This window comes from Andrographis paniculata, unplaced genomic scaffold (assembly GCF_009805555.1).
Source record: "Andrographis paniculata isolate CXL003 unplaced genomic scaffold, ASM980555v1 Contig32END, whole genome shotgun sequence".
NCBI lineage: Eukaryota > Viridiplantae > Streptophyta > Magnoliopsida > Lamiales > Acanthaceae > Andrographis > Andrographis paniculata.
The window spans coordinates 7835423-7857020 of NW_026137565.1; the positions used below are offsets into that span (position 1 = coordinate 7835423).

The window sequence follows — 21598 nt, forward strand, 5'->3', positions numbered from 1 at the left end:
GTCATTCCTTGCCATTTACCAATCCATATGTACTATTAAAAAAATTATTAATTGTGTACTACTCAGATAATGCACTTGGTCTCATTATTATGGAATCTAGGTGGTTTTGAGCTTCTAATTACAACCTTAATTGTGAAGAAAACCAAGGTCAGATTAGGGCAGTTTACAGGGGGGCTCTGACGTTTCAAAAGTGGCTTTTTTAATATTGACTAAAATTCCTTAAACTGGTGTCTTAATCCAGATAAAATTCGTCTTTTCTTTTTTTCCGCATTGCATATGCAAAAACAAGATGTGTATCATCGACCTTATCATGATTATTTCTAATGCTTTCTTCACATGCCTTTCTTCCCTTTTTACACTTTTTTTCTTTTATGCTAAAAGAAATTTTGCAATGATGATAATGATACGTACCCTTTTTTGTCATTCACAGGTCAACAGATGAAAACTCATCATATGTCTACTTTTATACTAGAAATTTAAAATAGAATTTATTATGGAGGTAGGTGGGAGTTTATGTACAACATCAACATAGGAAGTTTTTTATTTATTTTTTGTAATTTGTTTTTATCACATTCACATGAAACGAAAATATTCGAAAATTAGATTTAATTGGGCCGAACAGGAAATTGATCATTTGGGCCAAAGAATTACTTAATTATGTAGCCCATTTCATGAGGAAGGATTCGTTGCCCATATCCAAAAACAACATAAAATTGAAGATTATTGTAATTTATTGACAATATAAACAACAACTAAAATTAAAGCCCCACAAAAGATTTTGAGATTTTTGAATTTTTGAAAAAAATTAAAAATAATAAACAAGTTAATATCTAATATAATATTTTTTGAAAGAAAAAATATTTTTTTTTAAAAAAAATGAATAGTACCAAAATTTTTAAAATGTTGCTAATATATTTCAATTACTTTGAAAGATGGGAATAAATTGGGTTTGCCTGATTGTGTTTATGTTTTAGGAATGGTAAAACTTTAGAATTATTCTTTGTTCATATAATATAAAGAAATATTTAATATAAAATTTTAAATAAGAAATAAATTTCATATATACGAATAAAAAACAAATATACGATGTTGTATCTATCTGTGTAATAAAAATAAGTAAACCATTTACTCGTAATATTAGTACTAATTAATTTAATGACATTATATGGCACGTAACGTAAGACATGACAATACTACCCTCAATAATATGGCCATGTAACCATGTTCATGTCACACATGCTCGACCTTACGTACACCAAGCTGACTTTTAGAGTTCTAATTTCAAATTATTCTTGACTAATTCACATCAATATCCATTTTCATTAATTTAAAAATACAACTAACTGCCATCCAAACAGAGCCCACGCCATTGTAGCCGACTCATCAAAGCCGCCGGGTGAGCCGACACAGGGAACATCTTTTTGGCTCTTTTCATGATTGCGCTTGTTGCGTGTGCGTTACGGTCGCGGCTCGTGACCGGCTCCATCAGTGGCGCGCCCACTTCGAGGCCTCATTCTTCTCCACGCCGCGCCCACTATTTCTTTCTTTAATCAGATTAGTTAATAAAATTCTTTTAATACAAAGCCAACATTAAATTAATCATCCCATAAATTGAAGCCCTAAAATTAAATTATAGAAAAAATAAACCCACAAAATTAAAAATCTCCAACAAAGAATTAAAGCGTTAAAGACAGAAAGCAATGTATTCACATGGCTTCGCTGTACAGAAACAGATAGCAGCAAAATCAGTTACTTTCAAAATTCGTAATCAAAGAATCAAACATTTCGGGAATATCTTCCATTAATTTGGGGCTAAACCAAAACTGTTTGAATTTCATCCACTTCTTCTACAAAAATGACCCACCAAGAATTTTTACAAATGCCACTGACTGACTGGGAAAAAAGTATCGGGAATCTCTATGCAATGAGTATGTTTCAAGAAAGGACCCACATGTGGGGTTCTGGGTTTCTGGGCTGCCATTAATTACCCGCATCGAGTTTTTCCAAGCGAATTGCATTCATTGTTGTATCTGCAGTTTAGAAGCATGCAGTTATTGTAAATTGTGAAACAGCATTTCTAGTTTCCTTTCTTTAATTATTGCGATGGGTTTTGGTGTCTTATACGACGCACAGCCAAAGGGCTGAGCTGTGGAATCTTCGAGTGGTTAAAGAAATTGGGAGCTTCTGTCAGAACAACAACTGGGGCTGTTTTGTTTTATTTATTTTTTTTATGTGGAGGTTGACCTAGAATTCGGGTCTGGTTTCGAAAATTTTAAACGTTTTTACTCACTCCGGGACTGGGATTTTGGGTCTGTAGCCATCGGGTTTAATATAACCTCCTGTTTGGGAGGCTCCAAGCCTTCAGGATAAAGAAACTGGAGGAGAGGGTAGTTCCATTGTTGGTTTGGTTGTGCATTTTGCTGCAACTACTGCGATTTCAATTCGAAATTGGGTTGGGATTAGGGTTTCTATTAGGATCAGTTGCACGTTTGCGTCGAAGATCTCAGTAAGAACTACTCAGAGGATTGGATTATTATTTTTTTTTTCCTATGGTTATTCCGAATCCATTTTATTAGGCTGAAGCTTTCCAATTCACCCTAGCTAGCATACATTTTTATTGAAGAGATGGCTTGTGTGAAGTTGGGATCCAAATCCGATGCATTTCAGAGGCAGGGGCAAGCCTGGTTTGTTTTCTTGACTTGCTCAAGTTCTTAATGAATGGATTTCCATGTATGCTTAGGAAAATCTGTGGTGCTTTTGTGTTGTTCCCTTTTCTGTTTAGTATCTTTATTGATCACTGATGATGAACCTGAGCTCAACTAGATTATCTGTCCTGAAACTGTCTCTGATAATTAATTGGGAGATTGGCAATGAATGTGTGGTTGTGTGGACATGATAATGCCTGATTGATTCTGTCTTCTGCCTAATTGATGGTTGAATTGACAAATGTGGTTTAGATTTTTTGTTTCATCACTAAACTTTAGATTTTAGCCATGGAATTGGTGCTGCTACTTTAGATTTCTCATTCTTTAAATGTATGTAGGTTCTGTACAACTGGTTTGCCAAGTGATGTGGTTGTTGAAGTTGGGGATATGTCATTCCATCTTCACAAGGTATTCGTCACTTTTTGCATTGTGTTTATGAGTGTTTTTATTGATGTAGAGAAACTCTTGTGTTGTAGTTTCCATTGCTTTCAAGAAGTGGGATGCTTGAGAGGCTCATTGCAGAGGCATCTTCCGGAGAAGAAGCCGGCTGTGTTGTCAAGCTCGATGACATTCCCGGTGGAGCCAAGACGTTCGAACTTGTTGCTAAATTCTGCTACGGTGTCAGATTGGAACTCACCGCTGCAAATGTGGTGTTCCTCCGATGTGCAGCCGAGCATCTTGACATGAGCGAGGAATACGTTGAGGGTAACCTTATTTCTCAAACCGAGACCTTTCTCAATCAGGTGGTTTTAAAGAACTGGAAGGATTCATTGAAAGTGCTCCAGACGTGCGATGATATTCTTCCCTATGCCGAAGAACTTCAAATCCCGAAAAGATGCATCGATTCTCTGGCTGCCAAGGCATCCACTGACCCCAATTTATTCGGTTGGCCTGTGATGGAGCACGGTGGCCCGATGCAGAGTCCTGGCGGGAGCGTGTTGTGGAATGGAATCAGCACTGGTGCCCGACCAAAACATTCGGCTTCAGATTGGTGGTACGAGGATGTATCAACACTGAGTTTACCTCTTTACAAAAGGTTGATCTCGGCCATGGAATCCCGAGGAATAAAACAGGAGATCATCGCGGGCTCCCTTTATTCTTACGCTAAAAGTTACCTACCTGGTCTGAACCGTCGTCAGGGAGCCACTGAGTCGAGCAATCGCCTTCATCCTGCAGGATCGGTGTCTCTACTATCTGAAGAGGATCAGAAAAATCTCCTAGAAGAGATCGACAGCTTAATCCCATTGCAAAAGGGTCTTGTCTCGACAAAGTTTCTATTTGGTCTGCTGAGAACAGCCAAGATCCTAAGAGCAAATCCCACTTGTGTATTGAACCTGGAGAAGAGAATCGGGATGCAGCTTGATCAGGCGACGCTCGAGGATCTCTTGATGCCAAATTTCTCAAACTCCATGGAGACACTGTACGATGTGGACTGCGTGCAACGGATTCTCGATCATTTTCTGGTTATGGATCAGGTCGTTGGCGATGCATCGCCGGGTTCCGTCAACGATGGCCAGTTAATGGAATCGCCGTCACTGATGCCAATCACAATGGTGGCAAAGCTAATCGATGGCTACCTTGCCGAGGTCGCCCCCGATGTTAACCTGAAGCTTCCAAAGTTTCAGACACTTGCGGCCGCCGTTCCAGAGTACGCACGGCCATTGGACGATGGTCTTTATCGCGCCATCGATATTTATCTCAAGGTATACCTAAAGAATCTCCATTTTTTTTTCTTTCACGAGCTGATGATTGGTAAGCACGATGTTCGAAAACAGTTACGCCTCTTCTTTTGCAGTCGCATCCATGGCTGGCGGAAACGGACAGGGAGCAACTCTGCCGGCTAATGGACTGCCAAAAGCTCTCGCTTGAAGCGTGCACTCACGCAGCGCAGAACGAGAGGCTGCCGTTGAGGATAATCGTGCAAGTCCTCTTCTTTGAGCAGCTGCAGCTGAGGACATCCATCGCGGGGTGCTTCCTGGTGTCGGAAAATCTCGATGGCGGGTCGAGACAGTTGCGGAGTGGATTGGCGGGGGCGAACGACGGCGGGTGGGCGACGGCGGTGAGGGAAAACCAGGTGCTGAAAGTCGGGATGGACAACATGAGGATGAGAGTTTCGGAGCTGGAGAAAGAATGCTCGAGCATGAAGGAAGAGATCGAGAAGCTCGGGAAGTCGAGAGGGTTGACGACGAGCGCGTGGGGGAACGTATCGAAGAAGCTGGGTCTTGGGATGGGGTTGAAGTCCCAAATGTGCAGCGCTGAGGAGGGATCTGTGAGGAAGCAGGGAAAGATGGTAACAATGGAGGACAAGGACAAGGGCAAAAATGGGAAGAAGACGAGGAAGAACAAGAACAAGAATAGGATATGATTCGTGTCTGATCCATCCATCCATCCATCCATCATCCATTCATTAATTGTTGGTTCGTTTGTTTGTTTGTTAACTGGTTCGTGTGCCTTCTTTTAAGTGTACTGTACTACCATCGTCGTTCTTTCCCCTGTTCGTGGAAATTAACGTTGTTATGATAAATGCACACGAATGCATTACTGTATTTCCCGCCGCCATTGGATATATTTTGACTCTCTAGGATGATGTAATAATGCATTCAGCCCTTCCCTTGTGTAAAACAGGCAGAAAAATACACTCAAGTGTGACTAGTGGATCATTCGTTTTTTTTTTTTTTCCTAATTTTGAACCTGAAAAATAAAATAAAGCTGTTTTTCAAGATACTTCTTATGGGCTTTATTTAATTAATTAAATTAATGGGTTCCAGTTGTTACAATATTAAAACCTTGTTCGGCCAGTGCGTCGTCATTCACCAACCAACCAACCTTATATGAATGAATGAATATGCAGCAGCAGCAGGCGCCGCTTGAATTGGGAAATACATATAATCAATCCACCCACCCACCCAACCCACCAACCTTGAATTAATAACATCACTCTTTTGACTTATTCTTCTTACTTACTATTCACTGCTTCCAAATTTCACATTTCATTAATCTATATATTGTTTTGAGCAGCAAATACTTCCTCCGTCCTAAACCTCCTACAATATTTTCGTTTTTGTTTGTCCCAAATTTATTGTAATATTTTTAAATTTAAAAATAATTAATAATATTTTTATACATATATTAATATATATTTCACTTTATCCAATCACATCACTCAAATAAAAAAAAAACAAATAATTATTTCTCTCTCCAATCACATCACTTAATATTTAAATTATCTCAAATTACTATACTTAATACTTCCCACATAAATTCTCATGTAAACACAAATATTGCACGGTATTTTGGAGAGAGGGAGGATAACTTTACATAGTCATGTTTAATAGTAGTATAATTATTATAAATATATTTTTTAAAAAAGATACTCTGCACTTATACATGATGAAACAAATGGTAAAAGTTAATAACTAGCATACCAAAAGAAATCAGAATATGTTTAATTAGTCAGCATTTAATGAAAATCAATTACTTGGTGTGTGTTTTGTAAAATAATGGTTGACATGAAATTTTTTTATTAGAAAATTGATAGGTTGGATATAATCGTTTGTTGAAAAAAAAAATTCAATTAAATAATAAAAAATGCAAATAAACAAACTTGTGCAAAGACAAAACAAATGCTTGAGTACAGTAATGATTCTTACTATCAACATGAAATAGAATATTTGAATCAGTAAAAAAGAAACTAAATTATCATTAAATTTGTTTCCTAAAACTATTAAAATGAAAATTTTTGAGCATGTCAATGTATGACCTATACGTGAATCAAAATGGAAGAGGATTTTAGGCTTGGGTCAAATATGTGCTTGTACTACTTTAAGCAGTTATATCTTACCTTAATTTGTCACAAAAACAAAGTTTGTATAGATATATGTTGATTTTTAGCAACAGTAAAAATTGAAATAAAAAACAAATATTTAATATAGTATCATTTTAATAATTTTCTAATGGCTATAATAGAATTGAAATGATAAGCAAGCATAACCATAGTTTTGAGATTATGATAAAAGATTTAAGGGAAATTTACTCTTAAGGAAAATTGAATTAGGCATGATTTTTGTGTAAATATTCCTAAAAAATTGAAATAATTCCATTTAAGATTCTATTTAAAGCAGGAAAAGTAAAATTAATTAATTACTATAATTAATTTGAGTGGCGTGGGGGTAATTTCGTCTTTCTCACACATCTTTGATGTCCAATGAATGACGAATATGTTTACGCAAGAGATTCTTGATTCTCCTCGCGCCGTAAGGTCCGCGTGATTGCATGTCGACCGTCGGATTTGCCAGCTGGAAAATTTATGAATCGTGTGTGGAAATTGATGTATTTATTTATTTTATAAAATGTATATATTTTTTTAACTGCGATTTATTATTATTCATAAATCACAATTCACTAGTAGTATAAAACCACTTAGGGGTTCCCTAATACATTCGAGCGCTTTCGTTGCCGAGCGGTTCCGCCTGGGATCTCAGATTCAGGTCCGTCTCTTGATCTCTCTGTGGACTTTTTGATGCGGGGAAGGTGTTGATTTCGTAGTTTTTTTTTCCTATTTTTTTATTCCATTCACTGTTTATTCTGGAATTATATATTGTTGTTTAGATGTTTGCGTATGGATTTTCACGTGAGTCGTAGACTTGGTTGTGTGGATCGGCGAGATTGTTCTTATCGGTTTCGATGGATTTAATTAACACTTCATCATCACTCGTAGTCGTTCGGACGTGATTGTGTCTATTGATGATTATTGTTTTCGTTTAATTTTCTTCATAAATTTATTGCTTCTAATTAGTCGTATCCGATGTGATTAGTTTGATTGATTGAATTCTATTCCGGCGCGCCGAACAAAAAATCAATTTTGTTTTTACATATCGTCTCTGTCATTAACTGGAATCTCCGTTCGCTTATTTTCCCTTGTTTCTAGGTTACGCATTCAGCACATTGATTCGGCTGCCGTTTTGTCTTGTGTCTATCGTCTTAATACTTTATTCACTAATACGTATTCATATTAAACCAAAATAGTCTATACTCCAAATATCGTTATTAGGGTTGATACTACCTTCGGCACTGCAGTGTTTAGTATAATTCCTTTAAATTAGTAAAAAATATATAAAAAACTTCAATTATATGTAGATAAAAAAAAACAAAAAAAAAAAAAACAATAAAGTTGGACTTTTTCCAAGTAGGAAAAATAGTTATTATTATTTTTTTAATAGATGTTTGTCTGATGTTATAATAAATAATTCGTTGCATATTTAATTTGAAACGTAGACTAGGAACTATATATAAAAATCACACGAAGTGCCTTTGGCAGAGACATGTACAGAAATATCTCTGGGCAGTTAGATGCCGTCAATCGGTCGATGTCACTGACGAATTTTTTCTGCTGAAGGGTTCAAATATAAAATCTAAACGTGATTATATCATATATATTTACAAAATTTTATTGTTCAGGTGTTTCTGATATCTAGATTGAGATGGGGATCGGAGGGGAAACCGACGGTGGAGGATCTTCTGGTCTGACGAGGAGGAGAGGATGCTTCGACAAAGGCGATTTTCTCCCCGAGGAGTCGTTCCAGAGCTGGGGTAATTACGTCAATGCATTGAAACGGACTCCGGCTCGTCTAGCGGATCGGGTTTTGACCCGGTCCAGTGTCGAGGCGGAGTTGGAGGTGAAGGCGCAGAGCCAGCACGAGATGAAGAAGACGCTTTCATGGTGGGATCTCATGTGGTTCGGCATGGGCGCCGTCATCGGAGCCGGAATATTCGTTCTCACTGGCCTTGAGGCACGCGATGTCGCCGGTCCTGCCGTCGTGTTATCCTACGCGGTTTCTGGACTCTCCGCTTTGCTTTCAGTGTTCTGCTACACTGAGTTCGCCGTCGAAATCCCTGTCGCCGGTAAGAGAGTACGTTACTGTTTTATGGTTCCATATTTGGATTTTTCTTCAAAAGTTGACTTGCATAGCGTAATCATAGCTAAAGATATTTAAAATATAATATGTTTCTGATCGCAATTTATCAGTTGACTTCTAGGCTAGAGCATCATTCCTAATTTTATGGTAATATAATTCTAGCTTGAAACCAGAGAACGCGTGCCATACTCATAATTTGAGTTATTTTTCTTACTTCTTAGACCTGTGATAAGTGTGGGATTGTGACTGACCGCTATGTCCCAATCCAATAATCTCTTTGCGGTCCCTATGTAGTTATTTCGATGGCTGTTCCTTTTGACATTTTCAAGATTAAGGAAGGAGGTTACAGGTTGATTGGGGGAAACTGCGCAGGACCATAGATAGGACTTAGGATGAGGTATATGCACATATAATATAATAGATGTTGGCACATTGCCAATGCTCTTTGCCTTAAGATCAGATTGCTGAGTCTTGTTTCACTATTGGATATTATCATATGTTAGTTTTTATAATAACCCCAATGATTCTTCTTTTGCAGGTGGATCATTTGCCTACCTCCGTGTGGAGCTCGGTGATTTTGCGGCCTTCATTGCCGCCGGAAACATTCTTCTCGAGTATGTTATCAGCGGCGCTGCGGTGGCACGTTCTTGGACGTCCTACTTCGCGACGCTCTGCGGCAAGGAGCCGGCGAAGTTCCGAATCCACGTGGATTCTCTAAAAGAAGGGTACAACGATCTTGACCCCATAGCCATCGGCATCCTGATAATAATCTGTGTGATGGCAGTTATGAGCACGAAAGGGTCGTCCCGTCTGAACTACGTGGCGTCAGCTGTTCACCTGGTTGTCATTTGCTTCATCATCATTGCCGGTCTGATCAAAGCCGACCCCAGCAACTACAAGGACTTCGCCCCATATGGTGTCCGCGGCATCTTCAAAGCTTCCTCTGTTCTCTTCTTCGCCTACGTCGGTTTCGACGCAGTTTCAACCATGGCAGAGGAAACCAAGAACCCTGCCAAGGATATCCCCATAGGTCTCGTGGGCTCAATGGTCATGATCACTACCATATATTGCTTGATGGCAATGACTCTGTGCCTGTTACAGCCCTACAAAAGCATTGATCCCGATGCTCCATTCTCTCGGGCATTCGAAATGGTTGGCTGGAGCTGGGCTCAGTATTTGGTGGCTGCAGGGGCACTCAAAGGCATGACCACAGTTATGCTGGTCAGTGTTGTGGGACAAGCGCGTTACCTCACGCACATCGCTCGAACCCATATGATGCCGCCATGGTTCGCCAAAGTGTCCCCTAAGACAGGAACTCCTATCAACGCCACCATTGTTATGCTTGCAGCCACTGCAGTGATCGCCTTCTTCACGCAACTTGAGATCCTTTCCAATCTGCTTTCCATCTCAACTCTCTTCATCTTCATGCTTGTAGCTGTGGCTTTGCTGGTCCGCAGATACTATGTTTCCGGCGAGACGTCGCCTGCCAATCGCAACAAACTGATCGTCTTCCTTGTCCTGATCGTTGCATCCTCGATTGTTACAGCTGCCTACTGGGGACTTAGTGAAAAAGGTTGGATCGCCTACTGTGTGACTGTCCCGGTGTGGTTCTTGTCAACAGCGGGAATCTGGCTTTTGGTCCCCCATGCGCGTAGGCCTAAGTTGTGGGGAGTTCCGTTGGTGCCATGGTTGCCGTCGGCATCTATTGCCATTAACATCTTTCTGCTGGGGTCGATCGATAGGGACTCGTTCATAAGGTTTGGGGCCTGGACTGGATTCCTTCTGGTTTACTATCTATTGTTCGGACTGCATGCATCCTACGACACTGCCAAGGTCTTTGAGTCGAGGGAGATGGCGCCTAGGAAGGCTGAGGAGGGGCAAGCTCCTACTGCCTAGAGATACTTCTTACAGTTATAAACATTAAGACTGCTGTGCATATTATCGACATTCTGTTTTCTGAACCGCAAGTGCTGTTGGATTTTGAACTCACAGTGATTAATGTCTGCCTTGATTTTGGGCCTTTCTGATTTTTATTCCCCTTCAGACACTTTTTTAGTTATAGCCCATAAGTCGTAACTATTGAAGATGAGAGTGACATGGACGTGATCTGATGACAGAGGGTTATACACAAGAAAGAAAGCGTCTTGATGTCACCTGATGGAGTGCAATGAAGACAATAAATTACTACTATTTAAGATATGAACAAGAATGACGTGAAGAAGATGAAGCCAAGTTTAGTGTCTAAACAGTAAGCGAGTGAATACTAGAGAGAACAAAATAGTAAGAAAAAAAAATTGTATAAGTGGCAGAAAAGACATGTATAATATATATATAAATCAATCCTCCTCCTCCTCTGTTAGGCTCCAATTGAGCTGAGCAGCAATTTGTGGCATATTCTGTGTTGCTCAATGCAACCACCCTATAATCAAGAAGGCTGTATACACTACTACTTGCAGCTGTCATGAACACCACCACCATCATCATCCTGCACCAAGCTCGACACCAAGTGCGTGCTACACTCAGCTCGTGTGGAATGCGACGCAGCTTAACAACAATTTACATTCGGATCTCACTCTCATAAATTAATTATTTTCTTCATGTTCCACAGCTCCAGGAGAGTCTACCTTTACACTGCTTGGCTTCTCCTCGCCTGCTTCAACGGATTCCGCAGCAGAATTGGCATCAGAGCCAACAGGTTCAGAATCCGGTAATGCCCTGGTGTCGGATTTGCTACTATCTACAGGCTTAACAGAAGGAGTCGGAGAAGGAACTGATATATCTGCTTCTTTAACATCAGGCTGTCCATCTGATTCCACTGGTAGCTCGCCGTTGGGTAAAGTTGGGTGATCATTTCCAGTGGATGATGTGTCTGCAGTAATGGAGGTTGGTAGAAATTCATCAGGATCTGAATTTCCTCTCAACCCAATTGACTCCTCTTGTTTGTCGGAGCCACTGGTTTCAGTTTCTTGTACATCCAACGACAGGTTGGTCAGCCCATTGTCCTCTGAAGTTGGTTTAAGTTCAGTCAATTCAGATGTAGCAGTATTTGCTAAAGCCTCATCATTGTCAGCACCCTCGACTAGCTCTTGCAGCTGAGCTTTGGGTGAAGAGGAAGCAACGGGACCAGATGAATTCTCATCAGCAGCTATTCTCTCATCCTCAAATGCAAACCAATTGGAGTTCGTAAAAAGGGATCCGCTGTGAATATAATCAAAACTCATCATGAATGCCAAATAAATAGTATCGAAGTGCAACAATCAACTTACATACCAATGCCTAGTAAATTTGGAAAAATAAAACAATTTTCTCAACAAATACAATCTTCAATGAGAAAAAGGAACTCAAATAATAGTTACCATGGCATAAAATAATGTGAAGCAATCTAAATTCACCACCTCCCAAAATTGTGAAAAAATAGGTCGTATATCAAGGCAAAAAAATAATCACTTACTCTTCATTTCATACAAGGTACGGATGATACTAAACAATATAGTCTTATTCACTAACCTTTCATTGTCATCTCCCAACCGAAGAGAAGAAATGACAACTTCAGCAGATTCCTCATCGAAGTACACATCCTGACAAGTAAGTGGAGGAACTTATTCAAGTTCAGCATTTCATATATAGTTGAAAAGCTTCATAAATGTAGGATATGAGGAAAACACTGATGCCAATATTATCGCTTTAAGTTTATATATAAGAATTTAGTTTCAACTGATAAATCATAAATAATACCGAAAATAACCAAAATCGCATATCAATTTTATCGTAGAATAAAGTAGCGCTTTTGGAGAAGATGCACATACCTCGTCATCACACTCAAGAGAGCCACGTGCCTGTAGAAAGCAACCAAAAGTATATCAGTGAACCACGACAAGTACCATTCGAAAGTACATCCACAATTTATTGGCCTCTATTAAACTTCTAGCCCTCAAGTGAAAAAAAAGGAAAAAAAAAAAACCAACCTCATCAATCTCATCATTACTATAGATTCCAAATTGGAAGGCCTGGCTCAAGTTATTCGCTAAAGCTGCAACATCAAAGTCTCTATCTTGGTAGTCATCATCATCACTATCTCGTGTCCGATCCAGTTGTACACTAGGCCTCCTGCAAAAAAGAACAGAGAAAAAAAAGATACAATCGAACAATCAGTATGGGTTATTTTAATAGATAATGCAGTTCAATACTACTTCAACCATTGATATACAATAAGCACCGAATGGATATAATAAAACAGCATGAGATACATAAAGATTGCTACCTAATTCCCAATAATTTAAAATTTGTCCCCACCATAAGCTGACACACACACTAAAAAAACCAGTGTCTCCAAATCTATTGCGAATGCTGACAGTAAAAAACACTCACCCACAGGTCCACTGGGATACATTCTCCACTGTATTTCGCTTAAGCAGCACATTTGATTGCCAATCAACCCAATCAGCATTGTCCTGGAAATTTAAAGGACACATGATAAACCTCCTTAGAAGGCATATAAAATATTAATAGTGCATGTGCATTGAACATTAGAAGGTTCTTGCAAAATAAGTCCATAATTACATCATTACAGATAATCAAAAGTATGGATGTATTATAGCACCATTGAACACAGTGAGAATTTTTTATTTTTTTTAAAGTTAAAAAGTACAACAGTGACACAGAGGTGAAAGCATAAGACAACAAAGTTGCTTTCTATGAACCAGCATCAAAATGCCAATGATGGGTTCTTGGTTGTGGGGAAGGGGGAGGGGAACATGGACTACGAAGTTTGCCATGGATCATCACAAATGATGGTGCAAAGAAACTGAAAGATATTGAATAAACCTGAAGAAATGTCTGTATCACGCTGTTGTTATTTGCCAATTGTACTAGTTTATTAGCAATGCGAGTCATATGAGCAATATTTCCAATCCTTGGTGCTGACTTTCCTTCAGCGGGTATAGTGGGCTGCAAGATGCATAAAAATAAATTGAGTCAATCAAAAGTAAAATTAGCTGACCAACATCACAAAAAGATTAAAAATTAAATAAAAAGGTATAGCACAGCAACATAGCTGATTAGACGTAATAAAAGAGAACGGTAGAAAGCACTGCAACTTTCAATGGGAGATGCACACAGAAAATACCTTGCTTGTATCAGAAGCTAAAGAGGAATTCTTTTCAGCTTCAAGAATACGTCCAATAAGGTTACAATCACGAAGAAGATGCTCAATAAACTCCGAATTCTTGCTTTCAAGGCAAGATATTAATATGCGTTCCACGTGATGATGTAAGAAATTGTTGTACGGATACCTTCAGCAGAAATGGTACAAAAAGTTAGGAAGTCAAGGAAGATTTTGAGAACAGGCTAAAACAGGAAGACAAACTCACTCAAAAAACAACTCAATGATACGCTTCACAGCACCCAGGAGAATCAGTTCCTTTTCTGCAGCTTCGCTACTCACACTCACCAAGACTGAGATGAACTCGATGATCTGAGATATTCACCATTTTGTTACAATTTATTAAAGTGCCTAGTTATTTAAGACAAAACACCAGTAATAATTTGTTGGATACATGGTGAATTCTCACAAGTTTTTTCCAAACAATTCAATTGCACAAACTAATCTAGCAAAATCGATATGTTCTTTGGGCAGCAAGTAGAAAATATACCTTCAACCGGTGCTTTCCCAGAGGTGGTTGCAATTTTCCATATGTAGTTAGCAAAGTATGGTCCTCAGATGAAATATCCAATAGCTTGAGCAGATCACCTGCCAGCATCCAGATAGACTATGATATTATCTTCTTACTAATCCAGGATAAAGAATCATTGAATCACAGCATTGTAATTCACTCAAATATTATTACTTCAAGCATTCAGAAATCAAAATTGTATTTCAGCAAGTGATTAGTGTATAGATTGCAATGATGAAGTGCCTACAACACAATATTCTATTCTTTATGGCTCTGCTCTTTCAATGTTTCTTGAGGCACTAACCAATATGACAGCATGCCCTAGTGGCAATGTTGGAATAGATCCCTTAAAATTTAACAGGAAATAGAAAACAATTAATTTTGCAGCCATTAGTCACCGATTTCTTGACTGGCAGGATCTGCAATCCAACGACATCTTAAAGCATTTAAAATGGTGCATTTTCTTAACAGGCTTACTGGAAATTTCCCAATTGATTCGCTAAACTATTACTATCCTCACGTATATGATAATATATAAAATCTGACCCTACAATGAGAACTCAATACCAAGTGAAACTTAATGAAAAGTTCATAGATACAGGGCACATATTGTAGAATAATGGTTATGATATGCTTGGAGAATGAGCTTCACAATAGTGAATTGCATAAATGCACCATTGTGGTAATTATATGGTTGCACAAATACTCCAGATTCCATTACAATCCCCTATCCACAGGGCCAGAAGATATAATATTTAGAGAAGTTCCATTTAAGTCAAACAACCATATGACGTGAAATCCAAGTACTTACCTAGGCTCTCCAGCATGCCTTGAACAGTCTCAGGGTTAGCGGGACTTTTGGATGCATAATCCATTTGGCGAGTATACATATAATATGTCCCAGATGTTAACCTCTTGGGATCTAACAATGATATACAGACTGATAAGAGGTTAACCAAAACAGACTTGGGTCTGGAGTCCTCCAGAGCATGACGAAACAATCTTCCAATAAAACTGACACAGGAAAACATTTCAGTCAAGAGAAGAAATGGATACGGCGTAGCCAAGAAAGATCATAAAATGTAACAAATGCAACCTTGGACTGGAGATTTTTGAAGCCAGTCCTGGGGGAGCATATCGTGTAATTGCACAGAGAGTTTCTGCTGCATTTGCATGCACTTCAGGGCAGTCCTACAAATAAATTTAGGGTTGTGTGAGATTATACAAGGAAAATTTAACCATATAAGTAAATCAAGAAACTTAAAATGTAAGCATTTTAGGAATAAACACAAGAGATTTATCATTGTTAATAGAGTTTTAGTGCACTTGGCATTCAAATAGCATCTTGGTATTGATATGTCCTCACAACTGAACATATGATAAGTGGCATGTTCTTCCCAAAGAAGTGTTGCCCAGGAACCCAAACTCACATTCACAGCAATGTTCAGTTTCAGAAACTAAAAGACCAAACTTGGTGTTATATCTTCCATAATAATCAAAGCTGCAATGGTCACCCTTCAAAAAAAAGTCATAACTAGACTAATTTCTAATTATCCAAAGGCAAGGCCTTTGACCTTTGTCCAGCCAGATAATATACGTAATGCAACTTACAGATGAACTGAATTTGTCAACAATCATCTCCAGCACATTCATATCTTCCAACCACTGCGTGGAATCCGCACAGTTAGCATATATATGCTCATCAGCACCAATTAGACGAATCAAGACCTGGTACAAAAGAAACCTTCAGAAATTTGAAATATAGATACTGAAAAGAGACAATGAGATACAAGGTACGGGTAACTGAACAACAAACCTCCATAATTGACGTGATTCCAATTAGATCAACTAGCTGGCTAATGATATCATGGTGTGCCTAAACAAGTATCAAAGAAGAATATATATTGTCAACTTATATGGTTATACCAACTTTAAATAACAGAGGACAATATATGTCATTTCATTAAGAAACATAAGATATTTGTAATTTGTTACGGTCAAAATACAGAATTTAATACTTCCAAAGTATGCAAAAAAGTAGCAATTAGTTAAATTCCATTCCTTACTGTTCGACACTCAAAACAACCTGCCTCTAAAACCTAATGGTTGTATAATGCAACACGTAATTTTTGACATTTCAATGGCTATATCAGTCTGACGGCATTGCATGTCAGCTATTGAACTTTTGTAATTTAAAGGATGTTATACTGTCTTCAAGCTTAAATAGAAAAGCATCATGCATTCAATTTCTAGAAACTCAAATAACCAGCCAGATGTTCCCTTGAAAGGTTATCAAGATTAATGTCACAATTAAGCATAGTATAATAGCATGGGAAATTTTGAAAGAAAAAATATCTAAATATATACATAAAATAAAATAAATAAATACATGGCATTTACTCACTCGAATGTAATTCATTAGAGGAGTTGTCTTTCGCAGCAACAGGCATACAACAACCTAGAACATAAAAATTATCAAATGACCATTAAAGACTGGGTAAAGCACTTATAACCGGTAAAGATCAGCAAAATATAGGATAAAATTTAAACATACAAATAAGCAGTATTGTAGACTTCACATAGAATTCATGGAACACTCTGTATTATCGAAAATTCCTTCTCCATTACATCCAAACTATGCATATCCATTACATTTTTTTTCTCTCAGAATTAAAAAAAATAAAATAAAATAAAATAAAATTAGAATGTTGAAAAACATTGTAGATAGATTGACCAAATGCGCGCAAAGACCCCAACATCTAGCACTGAGGTATTAAACAAAACTTGGATACATCATGCAAAGGTCATTCACACCTATAATTGATGTCTTTTTCTATTTCAGATCATCTAAAATATGCATAAAGACAACGAGTGTCATAAAAATTATGTAAATCACATACGAAAGCATCAATAGCAATACCTTACTAAAATAACCGGCCAATAGAGTGCTATGAGGGTGCTCAGGATTCAAAAATGAGAACAATAGGTCCATCAACTGTACATCAAATTACAAGTAATTAAAAAGGCTTAATATTAACAATGTCCAACAATCCAAAACAAATTGTCACAACACACACCTCATCATCATCTACCAAAGCCTTGAGGATAATATCAACTTCACACGTGAAAATTTCACAAGCAATGAAAGGGAACCTGAGTGCAGATATAAGGAAAGTTAGTCATCAGCAATTTACATTTATATGGTGACAGAAGCTTGGCAATATAAATACACCTAGAACTATCTGCACCACATGCTTACTTGAATGTTCGTTGTTTCTGGGCATCTTCTGGAGGTTCTTCCACAATGTATTGAATCAGTTGTCTAACGTTAGACTTTTCTCTCAAACTGCAAATATAATGTCAGAATATCATTAGCTCCCAATGCCAGAATATTGGGGATGATTTGACACCATAGTTAACTGATGCATAAGTGGGAATTGTATTATCCTAAAAGATTATAAAAGACATGCTAGGGCTGTTTTGAAGAAGTATAGTTTAGACATTAAAAAGATAAAATAACAGTTAAGTTGTGCCGTCAAAATATATACATCTCCCTCCAGAATTGACAGCTGGAAATTATTTTAGTTAGATCACCCACCTTACCAAATATCTACATAACAGATCCAATTTTTTTTTCATGTGCCATTACATGGTGATCTAAGCATTCATCCTTAATTACAGATAATAACAGAAATAGGATAATCTTCTAAGCAACAGGATTATTTCAGAGTAAACTAAACAGAACTATAACATAGTGTAGCACAAACAGATATTTGTGGCAAGTGATGTAGTATCTTACAAATTAATGAGACGGCCATTAAGAGCTTTGCATTCTTGAATTATTTCATCCTCATCCAGTAGCTCCTCCAGAGTGAAATTCTCTTTATCTAAAATGGTATCCACCTGGCATTTGCATATTTGATGATGGGGATATCTTTAAATACTCAATTAAAAGACACAAAAATTTAGCTTAAGATTGAAGGAAGAATTTGATATAAACACCATTCAAGAAAGTAAAACATTGGTCACAGAACCCATTTCCAGTTCTAAACAAGATTCACAGCACAAAAGCATCAAGATATAGTAAATAGACATGAGGGAGTTAGCCATTCTTTTGAGGGTTGAAAAAACCCAATATTGATGCATTTCTTAACAAAGCCATAGTCTGAGGATAGACTAGTTTGATTTAATGATGAGGATAAGAGAGTCAAGTTCACAAAAAACTAGTGATAACAAACTTCCTATATCAATAATAATCTATAGAAGCAAGGTACTTACAAGATTATCACTAGTTATATACTATCTTCATTATATTTGTGTAACATAAGTAGAGCATCATACATTTGTGGATCAGCTTGCTTATAGCCTTACATGAATAGATGCAGGTGCAAGATTTTTTTTTCTCTCATCACCGCGCTATATGATCATAAACTGAGAATTAGAAGATTCACACCAGATATCCATAAATATAATTTACAAACTATGGGAGGAACATCCAGACTAACGCAATTCCAACTACATTATGCAAGCACACAGCAACTCAATGTATTCAAACTGAAATTGACAGCTTTCCAAGAATGAAGAAAATTATTAACCCCCTCTACAATTGCATAGTCTGATCAATATCTGTTCAGCTTAAGGAATCTTATGGTGCCTTCATCAAAACCGGGACTATTTATTATAACTCACCATAACATAATAATATCAAAAAGAAAAGAGAGGGAGAAAGTAGCACATCCAATTTCTAATAAAATGGCATCACAGCCTCCTAAATAGTAACAGGCTGCTGAAGCACTCAGTTCCTTGTTGCTCATAATATCACAACTGATGTTAATACTATAGAAGCTTTCAAAGGACCATAAGTCCTCCATCTCCAAACGATTGCAATGCTTTTTCAAAAAATCTGTTAACTTAATTTCCAAGTACATGGACAGATAGCCTTTTCCTCCCAGAATAGCAAACTTCAGAGTGAGCACCACAGAGTAATTTTTTGTGAGACAACCATACATATGTTCATCATGTCAGGGTGTCTGTTCTGTATTTGGTTACTGTTGCATTGTTCTTGATAAATTTGGGGCTCCGTTAGTTAATAAAATCCTATAATATCTGCCACGACCATGGCCAACAACATACGCGATCACACAAAAAGTCCGGCATCTTCTTGACCATCGAGAACCATATTCAATCAACTCATCGAATCCCAAAGCACTCAACAAGAAACGCAAAACCACTCGACCGAATAGGGCGAATCAAACGCCCAAGAAATCACACGCCAATAAAATTGGATCCAACATACAACATCTGAGGGCAACAGCAAAAAGAAAGCCATCGGACTTACTGGAGATGCAGCGGAGAGGCCGGCCATACGCCAAAACATCTTTAATTCTGAACCACAACGATCGAATTGGAAGGTCGCGTTTAGAGATCTGCCCACTCAAAAACCCTAGCTTCCGCGCACAGCCTCCGGCTCCAGAACTCGTGGCCACAATCCCGATTCAACCAAGAAAAACAAAAAAGAATCCCTGAAAAATTCAATCCAACACAATTATTGACGAAATTTTGTCGAATTCCAACAGATTACCCAACCCACACGACTCCGCGATGCAATTCAATTGATTTTCCCAATTTGATTCCCGAATAGATAAACAAGAATAATAGAGGCCGAAAAATATTACCTGCAACTGCGGGAGGACAGAGCTGTACTTTTCCCAGGATATTGAAAACCGGAGACACACACAGCAACCCACATATACTGTGTGATACATACACAAAAAAATATATATATATATATGTATGTATAGGCCCAACAAAATTAAATAAACAAATAAATATCCGTTGTCGAAAATCTTACAACAGCAACTTTTCTATGTGTGGATGCACATTATTAATGTTATATATAAACCTTAATAATAATTTTTGTATGAATGAATGAATGTTGACTTACAAATTTGTATGTGTCAAGAAAAGGGATTGGTGAAGTTTCCATAGAGCCTCACCTCACCTCACCTCACCTCACCACCATTGATTCCATCATGTTTTATGGTTAGGTTATCTAGCCTAAATTAAATTTCATACCTTTATTATTTTATTAATTATTAGTAACCATGACATGAGTGGTGAGATGTCCATTGTCATTTATCATTTTAGGCATGGAGCATACTTTTAAAGAATGATGCCACCACAAAATTTCTGCTCTTAATTTTGATTTTTGATTTAATGTGATTCCCATGTATTGAAGAAAATAAATGTTGACAATTTAGAGTTTTAACTAAATGTTGATGTTCAACCTCGTTGAATGGTAAAAGACATTAAATAAAAAAATTATATTTTGTGAGAAAAGATAAATATTAAGTTGATAATTTTTTTATTACAAATTTGTTACAAACAATAAATCTAAATTTTTTAAAATATATAAACAAAATTTCTATTTGTTTGAGACGACCTAATCCATAGATACAGGTAGGCTTATTTTTCGTTTTTAATTTTGATATATTTAATTAAATAATTATTATACACTCTCTCCGTCAGTCCAAATGACCCTTTTGATATTTTGTAATAGATTAAGAAATTAGTAGAGATATATAAGAGGTTTTTGTCCTTTGACTTTTGTAAATGTAAAAAAAAATGTAATAGTATATTGTAATTTAAGTAAAAATTAAAAGATATTTTAGTATTGAAATAACTTTTACTAAAATAAGAAATAAATATTTGAGTTGTAATGAAAGGAGAGCATAATATTTGGAATAAAATTGATTCTTTTGATATATATATATAGAAATATGTACATGGTCAGTAGAATTTTTCAATTGAACAATTTTCTATAAATATTGTTAAAAAAATATAAATATACACTTATATTAATATAATATATATAATTTATTTATAAAATATTATTTTTTATATTACCAACACAGTTCTTTTTATAACAACCACTGAATCAACAGTTAAAAAAAAAATTAAAATTAAATAAAATAAAATTAGGTCCACAACCAAATCTAATTCATTGAATATCCCATAAATACATATCCGAATATCATAGGGAGAGTTAGATTGATAAAATTGGATGAATGTATAATGGCAGGTCTGACAAAGTTGAAGGGAACAAAGAGCATTTACAATTAAAAGTCTGGCAATCAGTTCATTTGCATAAAAATTTGTTGAATATAATTTTGTAATTTCTTAACCACATTATCCCAATCCCGATATTTGTTCTAATAGACGAATATATTTTCTGTATTTGGATATGTGCTTTTGAAATTTGAATTTAAATTATGAAACCTTTGTAGGACTATCGAATCAAGTGGTA

General features: G+C 37.0%; 3 protein-coding genes across 6 annotated transcripts; 2 read left to right on the forward strand and 1 right to left on the reverse strand.

Moving 5' to 3' along the window:
• The first annotated feature begins 1889 nt into the window (after nt 1-1889).
• LOC127247934 (BTB/POZ domain-containing protein At1g30440) lies at nt 1890-5312 on the forward strand. Of its 2 annotated transcripts, XM_051270029.1 has the most exons (5): nt 1890-2506; nt 2602-2684; nt 3044-3113; nt 3182-4408; nt 4501-5312. In XM_051270029.1, the coding sequence occupies exons 2-5, from the start codon at nt 2626-2628 to the stop codon at nt 5068-5070; spliced, it is 1926 nt and encodes a 641-aa protein (XP_051125986.1). In that variant the 5' UTR covers nt 1890-2506; nt 2602-2625; the 3' UTR covers nt 5071-5312. The 2 variants fall into 2 exon arrangements, with proteins under 2 accessions (XP_051125986.1, XP_051125985.1); XM_051270028.1 differs by having other exon boundaries at nt 1891-2684.
• Nucleotides 5313-7078: 1766 nt separating this feature from the next.
• On the forward strand, nt 7079-10653 carry LOC127247255 (cationic amino acid transporter 1). 2 transcript variants are annotated; one of them, XM_051269036.1, is made up of 3 exons: nt 7079-7192; nt 8163-8606; nt 9159-10653. In XM_051269036.1, the coding sequence occupies exons 2-3, from the start codon at nt 8186-8188 to the stop codon at nt 10514-10516; spliced, it is 1779 nt and encodes a 592-aa protein (XP_051124993.1). In that variant the 5' UTR covers nt 7079-7192; nt 8163-8185; the 3' UTR covers nt 10517-10653. The 2 variants fall into 2 exon arrangements, with proteins under 2 accessions (XP_051124993.1, XP_051124994.1); XM_051269037.1 differs by lacking the exon at nt 7079-7192 and adding an exon at nt 7217-7235.
• A 127-nt stretch (nt 10654-10780) lies between these two features.
• On the reverse strand, nt 10781-20044 carry LOC127247254 (uncharacterized). Of its 2 annotated transcripts, XM_051269034.1 has the most exons (20): nt 19968-20044; nt 19631-19814; nt 18092-18195; nt 17552-17638; nt 17370-17445; nt 17213-17287; nt 16697-16750; nt 16109-16168; nt 15904-16020; nt 15389-15483; nt 15104-15306; nt 14272-14369; nt 13990-14093; nt 13746-13911; nt 13445-13567; nt 12989-13071; nt 12586-12727; nt 12427-12456; nt 12128-12198; nt 10781-11818 (listed from the first exon to the last, which is right to left on the reverse strand). In XM_051269034.1, the coding sequence occupies exons 2-20, from the start codon at nt 19667-19669 to the stop codon at nt 11203-11205; spliced, it is 2343 nt and encodes a 780-aa protein (XP_051124991.1). In that variant the 5' UTR covers nt 19670-19814; nt 19968-20044; the 3' UTR covers nt 10781-11202. The 2 variants fall into 2 exon arrangements, with proteins under 2 accessions (XP_051124991.1, XP_051124992.1); XM_051269035.1 differs by lacking the exon at nt 19968-20044 and having other exon boundaries at nt 19631-19930.
• Nucleotides 20045-21598: the final 1554 nt, after the last annotated feature.

Bases quoted from the DNA above. Each gene is read 5' to 3' on its own strand.
- LOC127247934 (XM_051270029.1), top strand. From the start codon at position 2,626: ATGGCTTGTGTGAAGTTGGGATCCAAATCCGATGCATTTCAGAGGCAG. The intron at 3,114-3,181 runs GTATTCGTCACT...CTTGTGTTGTAG, and splicing joins TGTCATTCCATCTTCACAAG to TTTCCATTGCTTTCAAGAAG. The intron at 4,409-4,500 runs GTATACCTAAAG...CTTCTTTTGCAG, and splicing joins CCATCGATATTTATCTCAAG to TCGCATCCATGGCTGGCGGA.
- LOC127247255 (XM_051269036.1), top strand. From the start codon at position 8,186: ATGGGGATCGGAGGGGAAACCGACGGTGGAGGATCTTCTGGTCTGACG. The intron at 8,607-9,158 runs GTAAGAGAGTAC...CTTCTTTTGCAG, and splicing joins CGTCGAAATCCCTGTCGCCG to GTGGATCATTTGCCTACCTC.
- LOC127247254 (XM_051269034.1), bottom strand. From the start codon at position 19,669: ATGTTTTGGCGTATGGCCGGCCTCTCCGCTGCATCTCCA. The intron at 15,307-15,388 runs GTTGCATTTGTT...TTCCTGTGTCAG, and splicing joins TCAAAAATCTCCAGTCCAAG to TTTTATTGGAAGATTGTTTC. The intron at 14,370-15,103 runs GTAAGTACTTGG...GGATGCTGGCAG, and splicing joins AGGCATGCTGGAGAGCCTAG to GTGATCTGCTCAAGCTATTG.